Below are 21,804 nucleotides of genomic sequence, written 5' to 3' on the forward strand. Positions count from 1 at the left end.
GCTATGTTCCTCGGAGGGCATGGCTAACTCCTAGTGTTCTAGAAAGGACTATCCTATGCCTCACTAAACTCCTGAAACAAGAACAGCAGGAAGCATGTCTACTCCCACTTTACTGCTGAGAAGGATCTTCAGCAAAGGGGACTGAAGTGGCCAAGGTCAGGACAGGATTGAAGCTGGGCTTCTCTGACTGCAGGCACAAATCTATGCCCGTGACCTCTGAGAGGGAGGCTTCCTGGTCTGCTTGGGGACAGCAAAGTATACAAATGTTTCTTTACTGAGATCTGAGCCACTCTATCTGTAAAGCTCAGGAAAACAGAGGAAAAGGGCTCTAAGGATACACCCAGATTCTGGCATGGGTCCCATTATCCTAACAAAGCTGAGAACTAAAAAAAAAGTTTCAAAAAGATTCATTCTTTCATTCATTCAACAAATATTTGTTATGGCTGTTTGGGCCTCTCTCTCTCATGGCTGTTGAGTTGGTTCGGGCTCATAATTGACCCTACATAGTGTTTCCAAGATTGTAAATGACACAGGAGATGGTCCATCTTTTCCCTTCAGAGGTGCTGGGGAATCCAAACTGCTGGACAGGCTCAGCCTTTGGGTTAATGGTACAAGTTGCTATGAATTGTGCCACCTGGGCTCCCCAAGGAGAAAAACCAAGAACTGAAATATTGAAATAGACTCAAGGACAGTGGGGGTGGTTTATTTGGGGTTTTTTTCTTGTTTTAGAGTAGGGTATGGGGGTGAGGCTTTAGAGGCTTGTTTTAGAGTAGGGTATGGGGGTGAGGCTTTAGAGGCTTGTTTTAGAGTAGGGTGTGGGGGCCAGGCAGTCATCACTGGAAGTGTGGAGGACACTAGAACAAAAGATACTAACTATAATGCTGTTGTGTTCTGTCGAGTTGGAACTGACCCATGGCTCACCCTCTAGCAGCTTTCCAAAGGCAGTAAATCACACAGAAGGAGACTGCCCACCTTTTTCTTGCAGAGCAGCTGGTGGATTCAAACCACGTACCTTTGTGTAAGCGTGTAATTCCTTGCCACTAAGCTTCTAAAGCTCCATAACTATGTAATAAAAGCAGCCGATATTTTCCAAGTGCTCCATGACAGACCCTGTGCTATGCAATTAAACATGTAACTTAACTCTCACAACTTTATGGAGTAGATTCTGCTTTACAGGGTGGAAACTGAGGCTCAGGAAGATTATTAACTTGCTGAAAGACAGAAAGTTGGTCAGTGTAGAGCCAAGGTTCAGACTGAGGTCTGTCTGCTTCAGAGCCTGTGCTCTGAACCCACCCCTGGCCTGTAGCCACACCCTGAGGAGTAGATTGACAGGAGAGCAGAACTTCGCCTTGGCACACTTCATGAATCCCCCCCACTAGTGGTCCCTCCTGGACCTTGTTAAGACAAATCCCCTTTTTCTGCCTTGGCCTCCCCTTGGCTGGTGCCTAAGCTCCAATTAGTAATGTGCTGCTCAAGTGGGGCTTCTTTCCTGACAGGCCACAGCGAAGGCAGGAGGACAGGATATATGCAGCAGTTCTAGGGGACCATTGTGAGGTGGTATTGAGTGAGGCATCTTGAGGAAGAGGCAGCTTTTCCTTTTTTTTTTTTGAGTTTAAACACACTTTATTTTTAGACAACCTATGACATTTTTTCCCTTTAAAAAAAATGCCTCCGCTCCAAATAAATGAAGGTCAAAATTAAAATGGAGAGCTCAAGATGGTATCTCAGTCCCATTTGTCGAAGTCCTGGTGTGGTGATGAAAAGCAGCAGACAGATCAGATGACAGGTGATGGATCCAAAGAAGTGCCAAATTTGTTAACATTTCTCCATTTCTAAACCATCCTTAAAGAAAATCATGAATGGAGTCACACCATCCTCACGGTAGTCCAGCAGAGCAACCATGCCATCTGGATTCATGTTTTCACCAATAAAGAACTGGTAGTTTTTGAAATTAGCAAGGATGTGCTTGATCTGTTCTGCAGCCCCCGTCATAAAAGGTTTTACTCTTTCTGGTTTTTGTTCTTCAAGTTTGCCTTTGAGTGATTTCATGTAATCCTTGATGTACTTCTTGTAAGCTTCTTTTGTGAAGCTGGTTTCCTGCAAGTGATGGTTCATGACGATGTCAACACCAGTGATTACTGTGGTTTCGATTCCTTCACAATCGGTGCCTTCAGCAGAGGCGTCTCCACCAATGAGCGAGTCATCAATGTTACCCTCCGTCCTACTGACCATCTTCCCCTCCACCTCCAAGCACAGTCCGCCTGCGATCTCCCGGATTTTGTAGATGTCGGAGAACAGCTCATCATGGCTGATGAGGTCCCGGTAGATGATCATGATGGCGACAAGGAGACGACGGCGGCGCTAGCTGAGCAGGAGCCGGAGCTCTGAGCGAGCGCGCTGCAGCAAGAGCAGGGCTCAGGGAGAGGGGGGAGCGGGCGGAGGCAGCTTTTCCTAAATGTCAAAAACACACTGTCTGGATGTGCTGAGCTCTGGAAGAAGCTGGGTCTCATTCTGTCCTGTATCCTACCCATGCCTGGCCCAGGATGGAGCCCAAAGGCCAACTACGTTTCACCTCATCCCTCAGGTTCACACCAGAAACAAGTGAGAGAAGGAGACCACCCCCTCCACCCACCCTACAGGTGTTCTCCCACCCTGACAATGATACTATCTCTGTGGATTTAGGAGGCAGTCTGACAACTCCCATCAATAACTTATCCAAAACAAAAGATTCCTGAGATTCCACTCTATAAACTTTGAACTTGCTAGCTCAACTTCCTCAGCTCCCCAATCCCAGAGGTATGCGGTTCAAACCCACCAGATGCTCTGCTGGAGAAGGAGGGGGCAATCTCTTCCTGTACCAGTCAGATCTGATTTGACGGTACATGTAAAAATAATACAATAAAAATAAAAAAATTAAAAAACAAAAACAAAAACAAAAAAACTTCCTCAGCTCCCCTTTAATTAAACAGACTGGCTCATCAAATAAAGGATATTGCCAGAATGTACTGCACACCCTCTCTTATGAGATCAAGTTCAAGTGGTGAACAATTATTCTAAACAAAAGCTGAAAGGTAGGGAGACAGTGAAATCACATGCCTGAAGCTAGACATCTAAAAGGGTATTACTGTTAACACACTGTGAAAAATGTAACCAATGTCTCTGAACAGTATGTGCAGTTAATTGTTAAATGGAGGCCTAACTTGTGGAAGGTCAATGTGAAATGAATGGACCCTCAGATATTGTGTGTACTGCAATTTACAATGTGGAACAGGATATGCATGACTGACTCAGAAAAGCAAAGCTCGAGTTTACACACAGAAACACGGGATGGCGGAAGGAAGGTGAAGGGAACAAGATTAGTGGACAGATGGGGAGGGTGAAGGGAAAGGCAAGGTACAGTGAGGATGTGCTGAGAAGTTGTATTAAAAGGCATTCATCAATTGTAAAAACAAAACACACACACTTGTGTAAATTATCACTGAAAACAGTAAAATCTTATCTATTTTTTCTTTTCTTGTCTTTTTTTAAAATGCTTCACGAATCTGCGCGTCATCCTTGCGCAAGCACCATGCTAATTTTCTCTGTATTGTTCCAATTTTAGTAAATGTGCTGCCGCAGTGAGCACAGTAAAATCTTATCTAAAAAGAACAACTCCTCAAACAGCTTGTCCTCAGACACAGCCTGTTTTCTCAGAACTCAGCACTTAGTAATTACTCATGTGTGCTGTGTGCCACAGTCAGAACCGACTCACAACTGACCGCCAGCAGGTCTGCAGTGCCAGCAAAGTGCACAGGAGTACACTGCCCATCCTGCTCTCGCAGAGCAGCTTGTGGATTCAAATGCCTTTGAGATAGCTTCTTACTACTAGGCAACCAGAACTCCCAAAATGCTCATGACTATTTACAAAGACTTACGACTGTTTATAAGCTTAAGCTACAAAAATCGTTAGACAGTATTTTTTATAAAAGGAATAAACCAAAACAAAAATGGGAGTAATAATCTAGATGCTAATTCATAACAGACTGGATCCAAATACCAAACGCATCCATGAAAATGAATGTGGTGAGGAAAATGTAATGGCACACCATGAGGCTTAATGTATGTTATAAAAACAAGTTATAAAGGAGTTATGCACTACCGCGCACTACACTTACATAGCATGTATAGCTTAAACATGTGTCACAATGTTTAGAAAATGTACATCAAAAAACGTTAGCAGTAGCTAACTCAGAAGAGTATTTTCCTTTGCATGTTCCATTTCTTCTTTGATGAGCAGCTATTACTTGAATGACAAAATGTTTCTGAAAACAGCAAGTGTGTTGAGGGAAAGCAAACCCACAAGTGATGCTAACACAGAAGCTACACATACTAGGATGTCTTGGAGCTCTTCCTCTCGTTGCTTCTTCTCCTTGAGCAGCTGCTGGAGCAGGTTGCTGAGAGCCCAACGCTGCTCGGAGACCATCTCCTGCAACACAGACCATGCCCAATGGCAGCGGTGAGCTCCTGATGCCTCTGGATCTGTAAGTCCCCCCACTATGAAATGGAAGCAATAGGAAGGGCAAGGCCCAGGTCTTCTGGATGCTGCCCCTACCCAACTGTGGTCCCAAAGGGCCCTCAAATAGAGGCTGGAGGCCAAAGCCAAAGCAGCCCTCTCCACCTCCTTGCAAACCCGCATCTCCCCTTCCCCGGGGGCTAAGGCCAGTCATGGGATCTTAATGAAGGATGACAGTGGTGGGTGGTGAAAACAAAACAAATGATAAACCATAGGCAATGATTAGTTTCATGGACTACACAGCATGGGGCAGAAGCAAATGGCTGGCTGGGTCAGTGTGTATCCTCCATACAAATGAGGAGCGCTCTAGGCAAATAAGGCACAAGAAGGCCAGAGCTGAGTTCTCTGCAGTCTCCTTTGCAACCAGGGTTTGCTATATAACTGGGACATTGGGAGCCCCAACACAGACTGAAAATAGAGAATGCCTGCAGCAGACAAGGGCTCCCATTCTATATGGTGGCGGCATTTTTTCTGAGAGTCACTCTTATCCCTTCATCTCTGAAGATCATTTCAAAGTTCAAAAAGGGCTTTCTTATTTGTTAGTTTAATCTCCTCTGACAACCCAGAGAAGGGAAGTGATTGTCCAAGGTCACACAGCACATCTGTGACAGACCTGTGGCCAAGACTTCAGATCCCAGCACATTTCTACTGCATTGAGAAGCCAAGCCCATGAGACAGCTTAAGACATCTTCACTCAGAACAGACCAAGGGACAGAGACAGACAGAGGCTTTGCTTGAAAGCCTGACATGAAATACATGTCCTCATATACCATCTGACCTCTTTATTGTACATTTGGGGTGACTGAAGTCCAGAGAAAGGGAAGGGTTACCTCTTTCTCCTTCATTCACCAAGGTCACACACAGCAAAACTGGGTTCCAGGCACTCATTTCAGAATGTGTCTGCTGGGCCCTGCTGCTCTCGGGCTTCTCAGCAGGAAACAGTCTGGAGCTCACTGAGAAGATGCTTGCATGACAAGCTCAGTAACAACAGGACTCTTTCTCCCAACATCCCTGGCATAGCAGGAAAGCTCCTTCCCCAGAGGATGTCAGCCCAGTAAGTGGAACAAGAGCCCAGAGCAAGCTTAAAGAAACAGAGAACACAGCAGTGACCCCAAACCAAAACAAAGAAAATGTGGAGATGGAGACGTTGGCCTGGGTGAGCCTTGGCAATGAAACCCTTCTTCCTCTGACCCTACCTAGCAATGTATGACCCAACCCTTAATCCTGGCCTCAGTCCCCAGGCTTGTTCTTGTCCCCGTCAGTGTCTGTGGAACTTTTCTAGTGTCACAGTTGCTCTCGTCCTGCTGGAAAAGTTGACTGAGCGGATGCTGAGATGGGGAGGGCTGGCGCAGGAATGTCACTAATTGAGGGGACAGGTAGGGACAGGCATGCCAGGGAGCCCTACATACCTGTAGTGCCTCTGTGTCCAGGGATTTCCTCTTTAACTCCAGCTGTGTCAGCTGCAATAACTCAGTTTCTATTAACTTAATCTAAACAGAAGACGAAACGGGATTTTTTTATTCATTTCAACCATGTTTCAAATTTGTGCTGTTGCTGCTCTGATGGCCAAATGAGGTCTGAAGAAACCTTTCTGAGGGAGGCTCTGGAACCCTGGGGACGTGCACAGGTCAGAACCTCACAAATGAAGCTCCTGTCTGGCTTTGCAGGCCTTTCTAGCCAACATGTGCACCAAGAGTAAAGCATGGGTCCTGCCACAGAATGGACATGTGGATGAGTCAGGGGCTCACCTTCAAGAGTCAGGTCGAGGTAAAAAAACAGTCATGCAATTATCAAAAGCCTCTTATTGATCAAAATCTCTTGTCTCCTCTAAGCAACTATCACAGGGAAGGGAGAGAGTAGGGAGTGAGGGAAGTAATTAAATAAGAAAAACAGCAGCTCCTATTTCTTGAGCATCTACTGTGTGCTAGGCTTTGTCCTATGCACTTTATATAGACTTCAACTTCTGAGCATCTGAGCGGCTTATAGGGACTTCAACTTCTGAGCGTGTCAGCAGCTTGCCTGAACAGTAGGAGCTAGTGAGTGAGTCCTTTGCCCAAGATGCTCCCATTCAGGATCTGAGCCTGCAGGGTCAAAACTACCCACAGTAAGAATCCCCGGGCTTGTTGGGCACCCTCAAGGGGTGACTGGGGACTTTTAGCCCTGTTGACCAGACGCTTTGCTCACTGAACTTTCTACCTTGTCCCGATGACCCTGGCCTTGGTCCTTATGACCCCATCAGTCCCTGGTCAGAGGAATGAGCTTCATGTCCGGCAATGGGGGGAGAATTGAAATTAAAAAGGGAAGTTAAAAAAGGTAAGTTGGTTTTGTTTAAAAAAGGAAAGAACGGATAGGAAAAATATCAAACCAAACCAAAACAAAAAAACATGCAAAAATATGAAATTCAGTGCATTGAATGTGACGTGATGAGCATTCCCATAACCTGAAAGCTCAAAACATCTCCAACAGCATGCCTGTGGGGCTGTCCCCTTGGGGACAACATGCAAACTAACCCCAACTTACTCTTAGAAAAAGAGTCCAGTGAGACAGACACCAGGCCCCTGACAGAGGCAGGCATTGAAGGAACTTGCCCGAGTCCGCCCACAAGTAAGCAGCAGATTTTAGATGAGAACCAAACCACTTGTCCCAGGCAGGGTCCCTCCTCAGCAGACATTAGTGTCAGTGGTTACTCCTGACAATTCCCTGCCTACTCAGGTAGGAGACCCAATCGCCCCCAGACATCCCTCAAGTTTGCCCCCTAGTCTGAGCTGACAGGGAAGAGTCTGAGGCCATTATTGAGGAAGTCCTGCCGGGGATGTGGTCCATGCAGGGGCTTTCCAAGTGGTAAAGACAGCACATTACGACTGCTTTTCAGTCAGCTCTTGGCATCACTGCAAATAGCAGGAACAGGGCGCATGTGTCCTTGGATAACAGCATTTAAAGTGCCATTTCAAGGCGTCCTCCTAACAGCCATCTGACATAGGGTTTGTAGCCATCCCATTTAACAGATGAGGAAAGTGAGTTTCCTAGAAGCAAGCTCTGTTGCTGAGTTAGCAAGTGAAGGAGCTAGGAGTCAGACCTTAACTGTCTTCAAATGCTGTCCTCTTGAGCTACAGCCGCACTTTGCTGAAAGCCTGCAGTCTCCTGACGGGTGGCCTGGCTCTCAGAACTCACCTGGTTCCTGATCTGCCGGTGCATGAGGTCCTTCTTCACCTGGAGAGCCTCAAAGGCGGCCTTCTGCATGGTGCTCTGTGACAGAGATCACAGCCTGGTCAGCAGGGGCTGTGGCATCCCAGAGGGAAGGAATCCCATAGAGGGAGAAACCAAATCTGTGTAAAAAGGCCCTAACTGGATGATTTTTCCCTTCCTTACAGAAAGAAAGAAAAACTACTTTTTTAGTACATTTGTTTAAAATGTGAAAATACTGAAAACTTATTAAATTATATTTAAAAACTGTTTTTTCACTTTATTGTCCACTGAACCGCCACAATAAATGCTGACATAGGCACTTTTGCCACCCTGTTTTGCAGATGAGGGAAGGGAAGTTCACCGAAGGGCGTTGACTGGCCCGAGGACTTGACTGTGTCTGTGCAGTTTCAGTGGCTCACTATGCACCTAACTATATACCACAAGTTAGATGCCCTTTCTGAGAAACAGAGGGCTTTCCCAAGACAATTCCAACAAATACAGAGCCCAACTTCTTTGAAAGAAGAAATTGAAGTGAGGGAGGAAGTAGAGAGGGAAGGATGGCAGCGTGGTGGCTAGATGAGACAAACGCAGAGGCAGCAGGAGGATAAGAAAGATTAAAAGGAGAAGGGATATGAGGATGCAGGAAAGACACACTGGCAGAGGCTGTGGGGGAAAAGCTGGAATGGGATAATATGGACAAAGGCGAGAGGAAACAATGGGGAGTCATTCACTGATAACAGCACCCACCAAGCACCTATGATGGGCCAGCCAGTAGTAGAGAAGTGAGTGGTATAGTGGGATTGTAAGCAGTGTTAAGTCTAAGGTTTCCGTAGCTGTCCTATGGCTCAATATCAATGGTGTGATCCCGTCACTCCGTGCCTGATGAAGTCCTTACAACAGAACCTCTTTGTTTTCTAGGATGGTGGACAAGAGTTGGGAGCTCTTAGTTTGATTTCTGCAATCAGAATTCATCACCCAAAGGCTTCTCTATGCCCTATATTCCTGATAGTGTTTACCTTTTTACATCACTAAGCCTCAAGGGTCTTACATGATATTTGGGCTAGGTTCTAAGGAGAGTGCCAACGTTCTGCTCGGGCTCCTGCATGTCTGCTCCTCCTGCGACCTTCTGTCAGGCCCTGGGCAAGGGCTCACCTCTTGCAGGATCTGGCTGATAGCTTTATTCTGATCCATCTGCTGCCACGACAAAATCTGCTGGAACCGCTCATCCATTTCAGCCATGCTGCCAGAAAGACAGCACAGTCACTTGCTTTGAGAACATTCCCTGAGCACTTACGGTGGTGCTCACTTGGAGAAGATAAAGAGAAACCATTTGTCCACTCCAGAATACTTCTAGAGTCTCTGCTGAGGACCATGTCCCAGGCTGAGCACAGACATGGAGTGCATCCAAAGCCCATGGCCCTAGAGGATAACCTTCCCCTGGAGCTCCCTCTACAATTCTTAGTGAGGTATACACACAGCCTCTACCCACCCAGCTCCATGAACAAAGGCCTCCTCTCACTTAAGGTGAGCACTTAGTGAGAAAGCTGCCCATCCTGGGTATTAATGCGTGTATCTCCAGCCCAGGTGATACTGTATCCCCAGTATCCTATTTGCTGCTTCTCCACAGCCCCAGAAGAAATTTAGTGATTTCAGCAGATAAGCAGTCTCATGCTTGTCCATACTCTGGTACAGCCTTGAGTGTGTTAGTTTAATAATAATAATAATAATAATAAAAATAATAATAATGATGATGATGATGTTAGGTGCCACTGAGTCGAGTATGACTCATAGGAACTCTGTAAATAAATCTGAACCCCATCTTATCATCATCTCTGACTCATTGCTGTAGTCACTGTGTCAATCCATCTGGTTGAGGGTCTTCCTCTACTTTACTGACCTTCCACCTTTCCGAGCATGATGTCCCTCTCTAAGAACAGCCTCTCCCAGCAACATGCCACGTTATATTCATTAATTCCTCTAGCTACCAATGAGCTATGATTTTCCCCTAATTTTTTTGATAAGAAAACTGAGAATCAGGGACGGAAAGTATCTTTCCCATGAATTCAGACTTGGTAACTAGAAGTGGAATGTGGAATAAGGCCTGCCTGGCTCCAGGACATACTGTCCTAAGTACAAAGTCACACTACCAGAAAAAGAAGGAGATATTCCCATATCTGCAGGGACAGACAGATGGTGGCAGCTCTGCAGAACAGCCTGGATAGGAACAACATGAGGTCAGCCAGGTCTGCTGTTTGGAGTTCCTGAGTTTCAACCAATGAACTTTTTCCGCTGGTTCTGTTAGAAATCTAAGACGTTAGAAACAGGTATTCCCACAGTGCCAGGGAAACTGGGGAAGCAGCTATCAGCATGAAAGCAACACTGTCATCCACCCTCTAGGGTGTATTTTGCTCCCATCCTGGGCAGAACCCTCACAGACCCGCAAGTGCACCACAGTCAGGTGCACAGCCCGCCCTCTGCCTGGGTTCAAATCCTGACTTTGCCACCAACTAGCTATAGCTTCTTGAGTATCTTACGTGATCTTTTTGAACCTTGGAGTTGTAACTGTAAATGGCTAATGACAAGTAAGTCTCTTGTAGAATCAATAAGCAAATGTGATAAATTGCCTAGCCTAGTATTATTAGACACACAGGCAGTACATAAGAAAATATTATTATGATTTTTTTGTCAGCCCAACACAGATTCAAGGAGTTCAGCTAGAAAAGTCACCAAGACCAGTCACACTTGTCCGATCGCTTGGCTGAGTCCACACTGGCACAGGGCAGCAGAGTTTAGTGCCCTAGTCCTCATCTCCACTCAGCAGCCCCAACTGCCCGTGTCAGAAGCCTCTTCCTTACCTTACCTGGAACAGGCCTGCTGGACCAAGTTCTGCCTCTGAGACTCGTAAGCCATCTGGATAAGTCGGTTCTTGTAGCTCTCGGTCAGCATCTGCTGCATGGCGGCTGTGGAAAAACCAGAGCAGGCTGAGAAACAGCAGACCCTCCTGGGGTAGGGTAGAATGCCACCAGAATTTGCTCTGGAGTGCAAGAATCGGCCAGTCAGAGTCACCGGGTTATCCACCTGAGCCACCCTTTAACAACTCTTCTTCCTTTTTAACTCTGACACAGCTTGAAAGGCTAATTAAAAATACTGAACAGCACACATAAAATTATCTATATACTTGTTGCCCAGAGATGAGCAATATTATTCTTTGATGTGTATTCTTCCAACCATCTATGTATATTTACAGGTTTAAAAAAAATGTTATCACACTATAGATAAAGATATCACCTCTAACATTTCACAAATATTCCTCATCAGCAAATCCCCCTGAGGTGATGTTCAGGGCTGTGGGATACTACAAGGCATGAATCACCACAGCTTATTGGGACAATGCTCTATTTGGGGCATTTGAATTATTATTATTTATTATTATTATTATTACTATTATAAGTTCAACAAATATTCTTGCTTAAATATCTCTGTGGACATCTGATTATTTCTTAAGAATAATTCTTAGAAGTCACAGTTGTAGGACCAAAGTAATTTGAGTCCCTCTCTCTGCCCACCACAAATAGCCATACTCCGCAGCAAAAAGCAGATAAACATCCTTTCAGAAAGGTTTCTGAAAGCGTAAACGTAATTTTTCCTTTTATAAGTGGTAGATAATACTGATTCTTAAAAAGTAATATAATGACATGACACCTCATCCAGGAGGTAAGAATAATATTTTGTAAATAATATATGACAAGTGGTTGGAACAGTGCCTGGTTCACAGAATGCCTGGATTAAAGCTGCATAGAACAGCCTATTCTAGTAAAAAAGGTTTTGAAGAATGTGCAATCCAAACAGAATTACTTTTTTATTTTCCCTCCAGCCTCTCTCCTTCTCAGCATTCCTTGGGAGGTGGCTCACATGTGAGGAGGCATCTCCTCATTTAAAAATTCAAACTCAAGGAACCAGTAATCCTCTAAAGGCTAAACAGCTGCTGTCTGAGCTGGGATGCTGATGCAGCCTGACCCCAGATCCCAGATTTTGTGTATTTCATAACTATATTGCCCCTCTTGCTGGGTAACACTGTCCTTGGTATGTGACCAACAGAGCAGGCTATCTACTCCTGTCCACCCAATCAGCCAAGCCCTGGCTGCAGGGAATTCCACCTTTCCCATCCCTACACTCACAGGCAATCTCACGTCGCCGCAGATTCTCTGTCTCCTCCTGGGTTATGGCCATCAACTGTTCCATTCTTATTCTAGAAAACATCCACACATGCATTCAGCAAACCTAACATTTCTAATAGGTAAATTGATCAGAAGAATGCCACCTCCTCTAGAAAGATATCCCTTATGCAACAATGAATGGTTTCTTAAAAAAAGTGAACTGGGGGCAGAGGGTAGGGAGGAAAATGTGCAACAATGAATAGATGAAAATTCAACTTTTCTGTCAAGTTTCATTAAAATTACAATAAAAATATAAACTGAAAAAAGAAAGACCTCCCTGATGTGTTAACCTAGCATAGTCTCATGTACCTCCCTTGGGGTCCTGTTCACCTTTGGTTTTGTAATTTAGTTTCTTGGGGGCGGGTGGAAATCACAACCAAAAAACCGGAAAGAAAACAGGCAAAGGACACAAATACTCAATTTACTGATGCTTAAAAACTGAAAGACGCACACCCATGTTTATTGTTTAGAAAGCAGATGAGCACTTATGCTATCTTCATGCATACTGTCTTTAAAAACCCATATACGGGCACAGACTTTGAATTTAGCCATTTTCCTACTTAGCAATGTTTTATATTTTCTCTAACAAAGAATGCTTTTCCATATTTAGTAATTCTAGAGTATTCCTTTATTCATATTTTATGTAGCCAATTTCCCCCCAGAAATTTCTTTTTACCTAACTTTTTATACTAAAAACACCATTGGGAATCATATGTAATCCTTATTCACATCTCTGAATTTTCCCTTAAGAGTGTATATGTGTTTTGAAGGACCTGAAGACAGTGATTCTTTTGTACAATAATCTCCAGGAAGGTGACTTTCCTTACAGCTTTAGGAGAAACACAAGAGGCTCTCTCCCCAAAGCTCCTCACCTCCCTGGAAAAGGTGAGGGCTGGAAAAGACTATCAGAGTAGAACACATACCTCTCATTTTCCAGTGACTTCAAAATCTCCGAACTTTTTTTTTGCCTGTAGATGAAAGGTTCCAGGAGTTACCATCAGGCCTATTTCTAACAGAACAGTTCTCCCCTCCCAGTATGGCTGTACAGAGCAAGTGAGGGACAGTTCCAGCCTCACCACTCAAGAGTTCCATGTTCTCAGGCCAGATATATAAGCAACTACTCCAAGTCCAACAACAACAACAACTCCAAGTCTCAGCTTTCCTCCTTTGTTATCATGGACTGATTTGGCTTCTTCTCCTCAAAATATGTGAAAATTTGGCCAGGCCCTGATTCTCATTGGTGTGGCAGCTAGGCAATGATACAGTTTAGTAGTTACACAATGACATAATGATACCTTATGGTGTGATCAGCCAGTCAGCTTTAAGATAGACAAGTAGGGCAGGATGCAATCCCCTTACTCATCTCACAGCCCAGAATGGGTGTAAGGAAAATTTTCCTATTTTATCACCTTTTATCTTCAACTCAAAACACTGCTGTAGAGTTGACCCTCCATGAGTTTTCGAAGGCTATAAATCACACAGAAGACTGTCCATCTTTCCCCGGTGGATGTGCTGGTGGATTTGATCCACCAGAGATGAAGCTTTTGTGTTAACAGTACAACCCTCTATGGACTGTTCTATGTTCCACCAGAGCGTCCCCTGGCACATAACAAGGGCTCAGTAAATGGTAGCTCTGCCGGAGCATCCTGATGACATGATGACCATAGCAGGTTTGGGTGCAGGCACTTTATATATGACGCTAGATGATGGAGGAAGAAGTTCCTGGTAAGAGAAATAAAGGACACCTGGAGACTCGGGGGATGTGGCCAAAGCTGGTTTCTACAGTCTTCTCACGGTGAGTCTCTGGGCTAGATTTTCTCAGGATTTATGAGATTTCTATCTGAACTCCTTTCTTCCAAGCTTCTAGGGACATACTTTTAGTAGGTCCTATCTTAGAAAGAATACTGAAAGAAGACATGACTTCAACTATTTTGTTAAATCCACTCATTTTACAGATGGAAAACTCAGAGGCCAGAAGGGGAACATTTGCCTGAAACCATCAATTTAATCAGTAGCAGTTCTAGGACAAGAACTTAGGTAAGATGCTTTCACTTTATTTTGATGCATGTTAAAATACCAAGATTGGGTCCTAACAAAGAAAGCCTTGGACAGGGGTGAAGAAGAATGAAGGAAAAATGGATTCCCATTCTGGACCCCTCAGAAGGAAAAGAAAGGTTTGTGGATTTGGGGCCTCACCTCTGATTGTCCTCCAGGAGTTTCTGGATCCTGTGTGAGATGTTCTGCTCTGTCTGCTTCAGCTGCTCGTGCAGCCGCTGCCTCTCACCATCAAGGTAGCGCTGGCGCTCACTCAGGCCCTGCTCCAGCCGGGACTGCTCCTTCAGTAGGAAAAGCAGAGTCCTGAGTTGGCTGGGACCCCTTCGATGCCACAGCACAGTTACGGTCAGGACAGGGACAGAAGAGGCACTGGGTTCAAGCAGGAAACTGGCAGTCCTTCCTGCATGACCTTGGGCCAAATCCTCTCTATCCTAGAGCCTTCACCTGCACAATGAATTGGCTGAACTAGTAGCCTTGTTAAGGCCTTCCTAGTCTTTGGAGGACAGAAGTGAGGCGGTTTCAAGCCTTTGCCGTCCCACATGACAGACAGGCCTGCCCTACTCAGCTCACATACCTCCTTGACAGTCTGCAGGATCTCATCCTTCTGACTACTGCTCTGCAGAAGAAGCTGCGCATGCTCTCTTTGGCCAAGTTCCAGGCGCCGTTCAAATTCGAGTTTCTCCAGCATCTTCTGCTCCTGTGAGAATGCAAAGCCCAGTGACCATTCACAGACTAAGCAAGGCTCTCTGGGTGTTATTACATGGGAACAGCAGGGAATCCACCCTCAATTCTGCATAACACAGGAAAAAAGCCCCCATGCTGAGCAACTCCCTGTTCCCTCAGACCCTACTCCCTTCACCAGACCAGGTTATAAAAAGATAGGCTGCTGCTGCCAGAGGCCTAGTGGTGGATTCAACCTCTGAGCTTCAGTCTCCACATTTTTCAAATGGAAACTCTCTGTACCACCCATGTGAAGATATGTGAATATCTGGTGACATGATGTATTTTAGAGAAAAGCATTATGTTAACCTTTGGTTTAGAGCCTGGAAGAAATTATTTCCTCCAATCTCTAAAAGTTGGAATCTTTAATTACAAACAAAGTGACAAAAGACAAAAGAGGTATTCTTACCTTCCTCTTCTCATAGTCTGAGAACCTATTCTGGGGGGGGGAAAGAGCATCATCAAGAGAAGGTAGGTAGCAAGGTTTCTCCACTGATGTGTGCCCCAAGTCCACTAGGGCAGCTGATACAACTCAGTCCAATCACAGTGGGTATAGTGAGGGGAATGGGCCTCAATCTAATGGGGAAATAGCACCCCCTAATTTACTGTTGTCTCTTAACAAACTTTCTAGAATAAATGCCATTTCTAGCACAGGACACCTGTCTAGTGAGGGAGACAGACAAGCACCTGGTCCTCCTTGGTACGAGGATGGAAGACGAAGCTCAGCAAGTGTCGGGCATGTCAACTCAGACTGATTGAAAGTGAAGCAAGAACGAACCACCTTGGGCTGTGTGCTTCGCTCCCATTCTGGAGGCTCATAAACCAAGGAAAACCTCACAAAACCTTCTGATGGCTCGGATGGGTACAGTGGATACCACAGGAATCAGTAAGTGGCAGCTCCAATAAGTCGGCTCTGTAGAAAATGGGGCACTGTGATGCCACCAACAATCTTCCATTACCTCATCCAAGCCCCAGGCTTGCTGATTTTATAGGATTTGTTGTGATGACTGGTGACCTACTTTCTAGATGTCTCTTCCTTTGGGGTTATCCACCACCAATCCAGTCTAATTTGCTTTATATTGTACACTGGTTGGTTGTTTCTGGTTCCCTGATCCACTCACCCATCGTTTTTCAGTTCTGCTCTAAGTGCATTTGTCATTTCGTATTTCTCCTGGCACTTCAATGAGAATTAGAGAAAGAAGAGACTCCAATCCAGGAAGAATGTGTCAATTTATACTTTCAGAAAATGTTTGCAGCAGATACAGCCAATGAGAGATTAGTAGACTAAAAATAAAGAACTCTTTCAAATTAATAATAAAGCCACCCCAAAAGAAAAATAAATTGGCAAAAGATTTATCTACCTGCGAATTAAACAAGAAATTACTATTTTCCTAGTGCTGGTCTCAGGGGACATCTAAGTCAATGGTCACAACCCAGTTCACAGAGACAATGTGAGACCCTCTGCCGTGGTGAGTGCTGAGCAGGGTGTTCAGAGCTAGCAAGCAGTCATCTCAAACTCAAATGCACTGCCACTGGTTTGGTTTCAATTCTTAGAGACCTTCCATTGGTTTCTGAGGCTATAAATCACAATAGGAGGAGACTGCTCATCTTTCTTACACAGAGCTGCTGGTGGATTTGAACAGCTAGAGTCGTGTAGCCTTTGGTTTAGCAGCACAGCTCACTGTGGACTATGCCACTGGAACTCCCCAGTTGCATCATCTAAGATGTAATTATTGGTTTCTTCCTGTCAGGAGTAAAGAAGAGTGAAGAAAAGAAAAGACTGAAAGAAACATTTAGCCCAAAGGGCTAATGGACCATGTGAGCCACAGCCCTACTACCCAGAGAACGAAAGAACTAGAGTACTACTGAGGTTTTAACTGGGATCACAGAAGGTCCAGTACAGAATGGCAGAAAAATGTAGAACAAAATTCAAAATGATAAAAGGACCAGACTCATCAGTGTGACAGAGATGCACGGTACCCTCAAGACCCTTAGATTCGTCAAATTTGCTTATGAACCTATCCCCAGGATCTTTGGGCAAAACAACAGATAGACCTACAGACAGAACACTTGTGAGAATCACATTCCACAATAATCAACAATGTAAGATCAAAAGGGCAGCACCAGCATAAAAATAAAGCTCAGGAGGCAGGCAGGGACAGGGCAGAGGGACAACCGGACATGGGGAACCCAGTAAGGAAACAGAAGAGCGTTTTACATTGAGGGAACTGCAACTCATGTTGCAAAACAAATGTGTATAACTAGTTGAATGGAAAATAAATTTCTTCTTTAAATTTTCACCCAAACAGGCAAAAAAAAAAAATTAAGATTTCACCCTCATTTAGAGCAATACACTCACAAAGCCTATTCTGACCACTTTGTTCAATAGCTTAGCAATTTATAAATTCTTCTTTGTTTACCCTAGGTTACTCCACTCCTGCCTCCTCAGAGCCTACTGCATATTCTTAATCTCTGAAATGTTCTCCACTGAATTTCTGCTCACTCAGTCTTCTCCTTCAGTCCTCAGTTTACAATTTAATTCTCTGGAATCCTCCCTGATGCCCTAGACCAGGTCAGACCTGCAATGATTTGTGCATTTACTTGATAGCAATGATTGCACTTGAAATTAATAATTTTATGAGAAACTATTAGTTTAACGTTTATCTCTGCTGATGGGCTGAACTTTGTGAGAGTGAATTCTGTGAGAGATTAATTCTTGTATTTTATATAGCTGCTCACAAGCTTTTAGAGTCAAGTGTCAACACTGTGGACTATGTCATTCCAATTGACCTAGAGGTGTTCCACTTAGTTTGATTTTTAAAGCATACATAACTCCTGTGCTCTCATGGAGGAAGAAATCTGGGAGCTACAACCCTGAACATCGTATCCACAGGAAGGTACACCTTACCTGCCATGCTAGCTCCTCCCTTGAGAGTCTGTCTGTGGGCCCATCAGTGCTATCTCGGGAGTTCTCGGCTCCATCTTGCTCCAGAACAGGCAGCAGGTACTGAGAAGGAGGGTAGTATTCCAGTCCAGACTCTGCAAGATAAGGGATCAGGAGGGAGGAGACAGGCCTGGATACTCAAAAACCCCAGCTCCTGCAGCCCTTTCCCTCCCCCTTCCTCTCTTGCGTCTTCTGTCCTGCCCTGCTCAGTGCAGTTTCCGTCTTCCCTAGAACACTCTATATTGTACCCTGGTCCTAATCCCAGGGCTTGGACTGTGGTAGAAGCTCAATAAAAGTGAGCTGGATGAATAGGTGGGAATGCCACCTGCCTATTTCCTGTCTAAATGAGGAGGAGATGGTACAAAATGCCCGAGATAGCAGAGAGGCCTGAGCCTAAGACCCAGCTTTACCAATAACTGGCTGAGCTGAGTGACCTTGAATCAGATGCCTTCCTTCTTTGGTAACTGACAGGGTTCACATCCTTTACTCATTTTCTGTTGGGTAGTTTGCCTTTTTTAAATTGGTTCATAGATATTTCCTAATATACTTTAGTTAATCACCTTGAGTCCATTACATATGGTAATTCTCTTTTTCGAGGCGTTTATCTGTCTTTTTAACACTGATCAGTATGTCCTTAGAAGTAAAGAATTTTTACATTTTCATGAGATCAAAAAATTATCAGCTCCTCCCACCTACCTCAGGGAAGGATACAGACAGGCAATCTAGAAGAAATACTAAACAATGTCCTCAAACTAAAAAAACCGTTATTGTTGTTGTATGCTGCTGAGTCAAAACTGAACTAGAGAGATAAAAAAATCCAAATTACCAAGGACACAATACCAAAATAACAAACTCTTATTTACTATCTATCAGATTAGCAGAGTTGTAAAATTCAATACCAACTGTTCTTTTCAGATGCTTCTTATTTGAACATAATCAGGTATAAATGTGTCAGAAGACAATGAAGAACACTCATTCCTTTCATTCAGCAACTTCACCTGCTGTCTGCCTTACAGGAAAATTCACATTCTGCCAGCAAGGTGTGGATGAAATGTTCATCATAGTGGAAGACTGGAAATAACATCCAGGTTCACAAGGGGATGACTACATGGAGTACTATAGTATACTCAAAATCACAGGGTATAAGTCTATCTCCTTGTATAATAACTTATTTTGCCTATTTCCCTTGCCAAGCCTTCAGCTCTGAGCAGGCAGGGACAGGGGCTGCCTTGGACTCTGCTATCTTCTCAGTGCCCAGCCGGGACTCAGCACAGAGGAGTCGCTGGCAGGAGGAGGCAGGCTGCCTGGCCTTACCTTTGCAGAGGAACTGCTGGATGGCCTCGGTGCCAGCACTGCACACCTCCCGTGGCGGGTAGACCATGGACAAGGCATCGAGGCTGAGCGTCTGTAGACACAAGGGGACTTACTTGACTTCATCTCCTTGAACAGGTGACTAAACTTCCCTGGGGGTCTCCTTACAGTGAAACATCGGAGGACCTCAACCAGAATGGCCACTGTTATTTTCTCTCTCTCTTTTTTTTAAAGTTTGCCATCAGGAATTCAAAGGATTTTTCTTCTAAGGAACTGACAGAAAATGAGTCCCTTCTAGAGCACTATTCTAAGTCTAGGTGATTTAAATACTTTCAGAGTGAGAACATGTGCTCTGAGTTGTGTTATTCAATATGGCAGCCACTACCCAAATGGAGCTATTTAAATGTAAATTCAGTAAAATAAAAACATTTATTTCCTCAGTCACACTTGACTCACTCTGGTTGAATTAATTCTAACTCACAGTGATTCTCCATTGGTGAATAAGGCTGTAAATCTTTATGGGAGGAAAAGCTAGTGACTTTGAACTGCGGACTTTACAGTTTGCAGCACAAATTGTGCCACCAGAGCTTCTTTCAGTCACACTGGTCACAAGCAAAGTGCAAGGAGTTATCTAAGATGCAACAACTGGTCTCTGCGCATCCAGGGCAAGAGAGAAGAGAATCAAAGCCTGAAGAAAACTGTGAGCCCATAGGGGTAAAGAACCATGAGACCCACAGGCCCCATGACCCACAACCGGAGAAATCAGATCCTTGTTTGCCAGAAGAACCTGACAGTGCCCAGCTACTACTACCTGCTACTGCCGGCTGCTCTAAAAGGCTTCACAGTAGCAGGTCCTGTATAAAGTGTGCAAAAAAAGTGGGAAAATATTAAAAAACATAAAAATCAGCCAGGCTTACTAAACTGATGAGACTAGTGGAAACCACTTAGTCACTCTTCTAACCCAGAAAAAATTTACCCCTGTGGATCAATTTTCACCCAAACAATAGAAAGGACTGTAAGGTATATGGTTAACACCAAAGTCACTCCTTAGAACAATCAGCCTTCAAGATGCAAAGGGCAGGAGTAAAACTCAGAAGGTAGGGAGGGACAGGATAGAAGGTTTAATGGAAAAGAGATTCACAGGGTAGAAGTGGGAAGAGCACAAGTTATACCAAGGGTATCATAATCAGCATCATAAAACAAGATGTTTATAAATGGCCAAATGGAAAACAAATTTGCTCTGTAAACTTTCACTCAAATTACAAATAAATAAAAATGAACAGTGCTGGCTACCATGATCAATTGCCCTTAGTGGTATCACAACAGAAGGTTCTAGATAGAGCATTAGAAAAATGCAGAACCAAAGTCAAAATCATAAAAAAGACCAAACAAACTGGTCTGACAGAGCCTGGCAGAACCTCTAAGAATATGACTCTTAGAAACTTTTCAAAGCTGGAATTTAACCCACTCTAGAAAATACTCTTTCAAAAGCCAAATAATGTGGTGGTTACTGTTGTGTACTATCCAGTTGGAATTGACTCACAGCTGACCCTCTGGTGTGTTTTCAGAGGCAGTGAAGTGCACGGGAGGTACTGCCCATGGATTTAAACCTTGTGTCTTTGTGTTGGCAGTACAGAGCCTTACTACTAACCCACACAACTCCCAGCCTATAAACTGAAGGGTATAAATCAAACAATAGCACCTGGGAGGGATGTACTCCTCAGAAAAAGAAAAAATATGAGATCAAAGAGGTAGCATCTGTCCAAAATCAAAGTTAAGAAAGCAAGAAGGAAAGAGGAATGGAAATGTGGAACCTCAAGAAGTCGTCGGAAGAGTGTTGTTACAGTGAGGGGACTGTGATGTCACGAAACAAAAATGTGTAAATTGTTGAATTTGAAACTACTGTGCTCTGTAAGCCACTCACTCAAATAAGAATAAAAGGCTCAAAATATATTAATAATAAAAACACAACAGTATTTAATGTGGTTAGTGGCTACCAATTTGGACAGCCCAGTGTCTGAACATTTTCAGCGTTGCAGAAGTTTCCATTGGACAGTACAGCATAAGCCTATCCCAGTCTGTCTCTCTGGCCTGTCCAGGAGAGGACCCTAACTACTCTGTCCTTTCTGTAGTAACTAAGGTCAACAAGCTTCTTTACTGTGTTGCAATTTATCGACCACTCATTGGAGGATTCTCGGGTGCTTGGCCAGACTGTCACCTGAGTGAATGAAGCCCTGTTCCAGGGCTGAGCTAAACAGTGGGAAGAAAGCTCAGGCCTTGGATTCAGACTGCCTGACTTTAGTCCTATCTTGGCTATTACAAGCTGTGTGAGTCTTTGGCAAGTTTGTTATGCTTTTTATGGGTAAGTTTCTCCATCTGAAAAGTAGCACAATTGTATCTGCCTCATTGGACAATTACTACTGAGGATTCAAGGAGACAGTCCCTGGTCAGCGGTACAGCCTGTACTTGGCACCAGCTCGACGCCCTTCACTGGAGCCATGAGGTAACATAAGAACTGAGTGGTGTGCCCCGTGTCAGTGACTCAGGGAGTGTTCACCCCACCACTACCCCATGCTCTTAGGAAACAAGTTTCTGCACCTTCCAAGGCCCAAATTCTGGCCTGAAGAATTTTTACTCCTACTTCCAAGGCCACCTTCTCACAGCTTTCTAAACTATTTATGATCTGGATTCACCAGGCATAGCAATTTCTAATCACACCAGCTTTCCTCTCCTTTCCTTAACATGTCACTGCTTTTCCACTCATGTGCTTCTTCATACCATGCTCTCAACCAGAAATGCTCCACTATCCAGGACTATTT

The 21,804-nt window shown here is 44.3% G+C and overlaps 2 protein-coding genes across 3 annotated transcripts in view; both read right to left on the reverse strand.

The window, feature by feature from the left end:
• Nucleotides 1–21,804, reverse strand: part of LRSAM1 (leucine rich repeat and sterile alpha motif containing 1) — a 40,678-nt gene that overhangs the window by 8,048 nt on the left and 10,826 nt on the right. The window contains exons 8-19 of one of the 2 annotated variants that reach the window (XM_006892537.1): nt 18,989–19,079; nt 17,639–17,769; nt 15,140–15,169; nt 14,585–14,707; nt 14,152–14,291; nt 12,879–12,923; nt 11,917–11,987; nt 10,599–10,698; nt 8,891–8,978; nt 7,724–7,798; nt 5,962–6,042; nt 4,370–4,465 (exon numbers count right to left, since the gene is read on the reverse strand). In XM_006892537.1, coding sequence (XP_006892599.1) covers nt 4,370–4,465; nt 5,962–6,042; nt 7,724–7,798; nt 8,891–8,978; nt 10,599–10,698; nt 11,917–11,987; nt 12,879–12,923; nt 14,152–14,291; nt 14,585–14,707; nt 15,140–15,169; nt 17,639–17,769; nt 18,989–19,079 — 1,071 coding nt within the window. The remainder of the gene's footprint in view (nt 1–4,369; nt 4,466–5,961; nt 6,043–7,723; nt 7,799–8,890; nt 8,979–10,598; nt 10,699–11,916; nt 11,988–12,878; nt 12,924–14,151; nt 14,292–14,584; nt 14,708–15,139; nt 15,170–17,638; nt 17,770–18,988; nt 19,080–21,804) is intronic. The other variant, XM_006892538.1, reaches the window with a different exon arrangement.
• On the reverse strand, nt 1,816–2,334 carry LOC102867996 (translationally-controlled tumor protein-like). The gene has a single exon (XM_006892536.1). The coding sequence runs from the start codon at nt 2,332–2,334 to the stop codon at nt 1,816–1,818; it is 519 nt and encodes a 172-aa protein (XP_006892598.1).

This window comes from Elephantulus edwardii, unplaced genomic scaffold, assembly GCF_000299155.1.
Source record: "Elephantulus edwardii isolate Elephantulus edwardi_28Jun2011 unplaced genomic scaffold, EleEdw1.0 scaffold00116, whole genome shotgun sequence".
Taxonomy (NCBI): domain Eukaryota; kingdom Metazoa; phylum Chordata; class Mammalia; order Macroscelidea; family Macroscelididae; genus Elephantulus; species Elephantulus edwardii.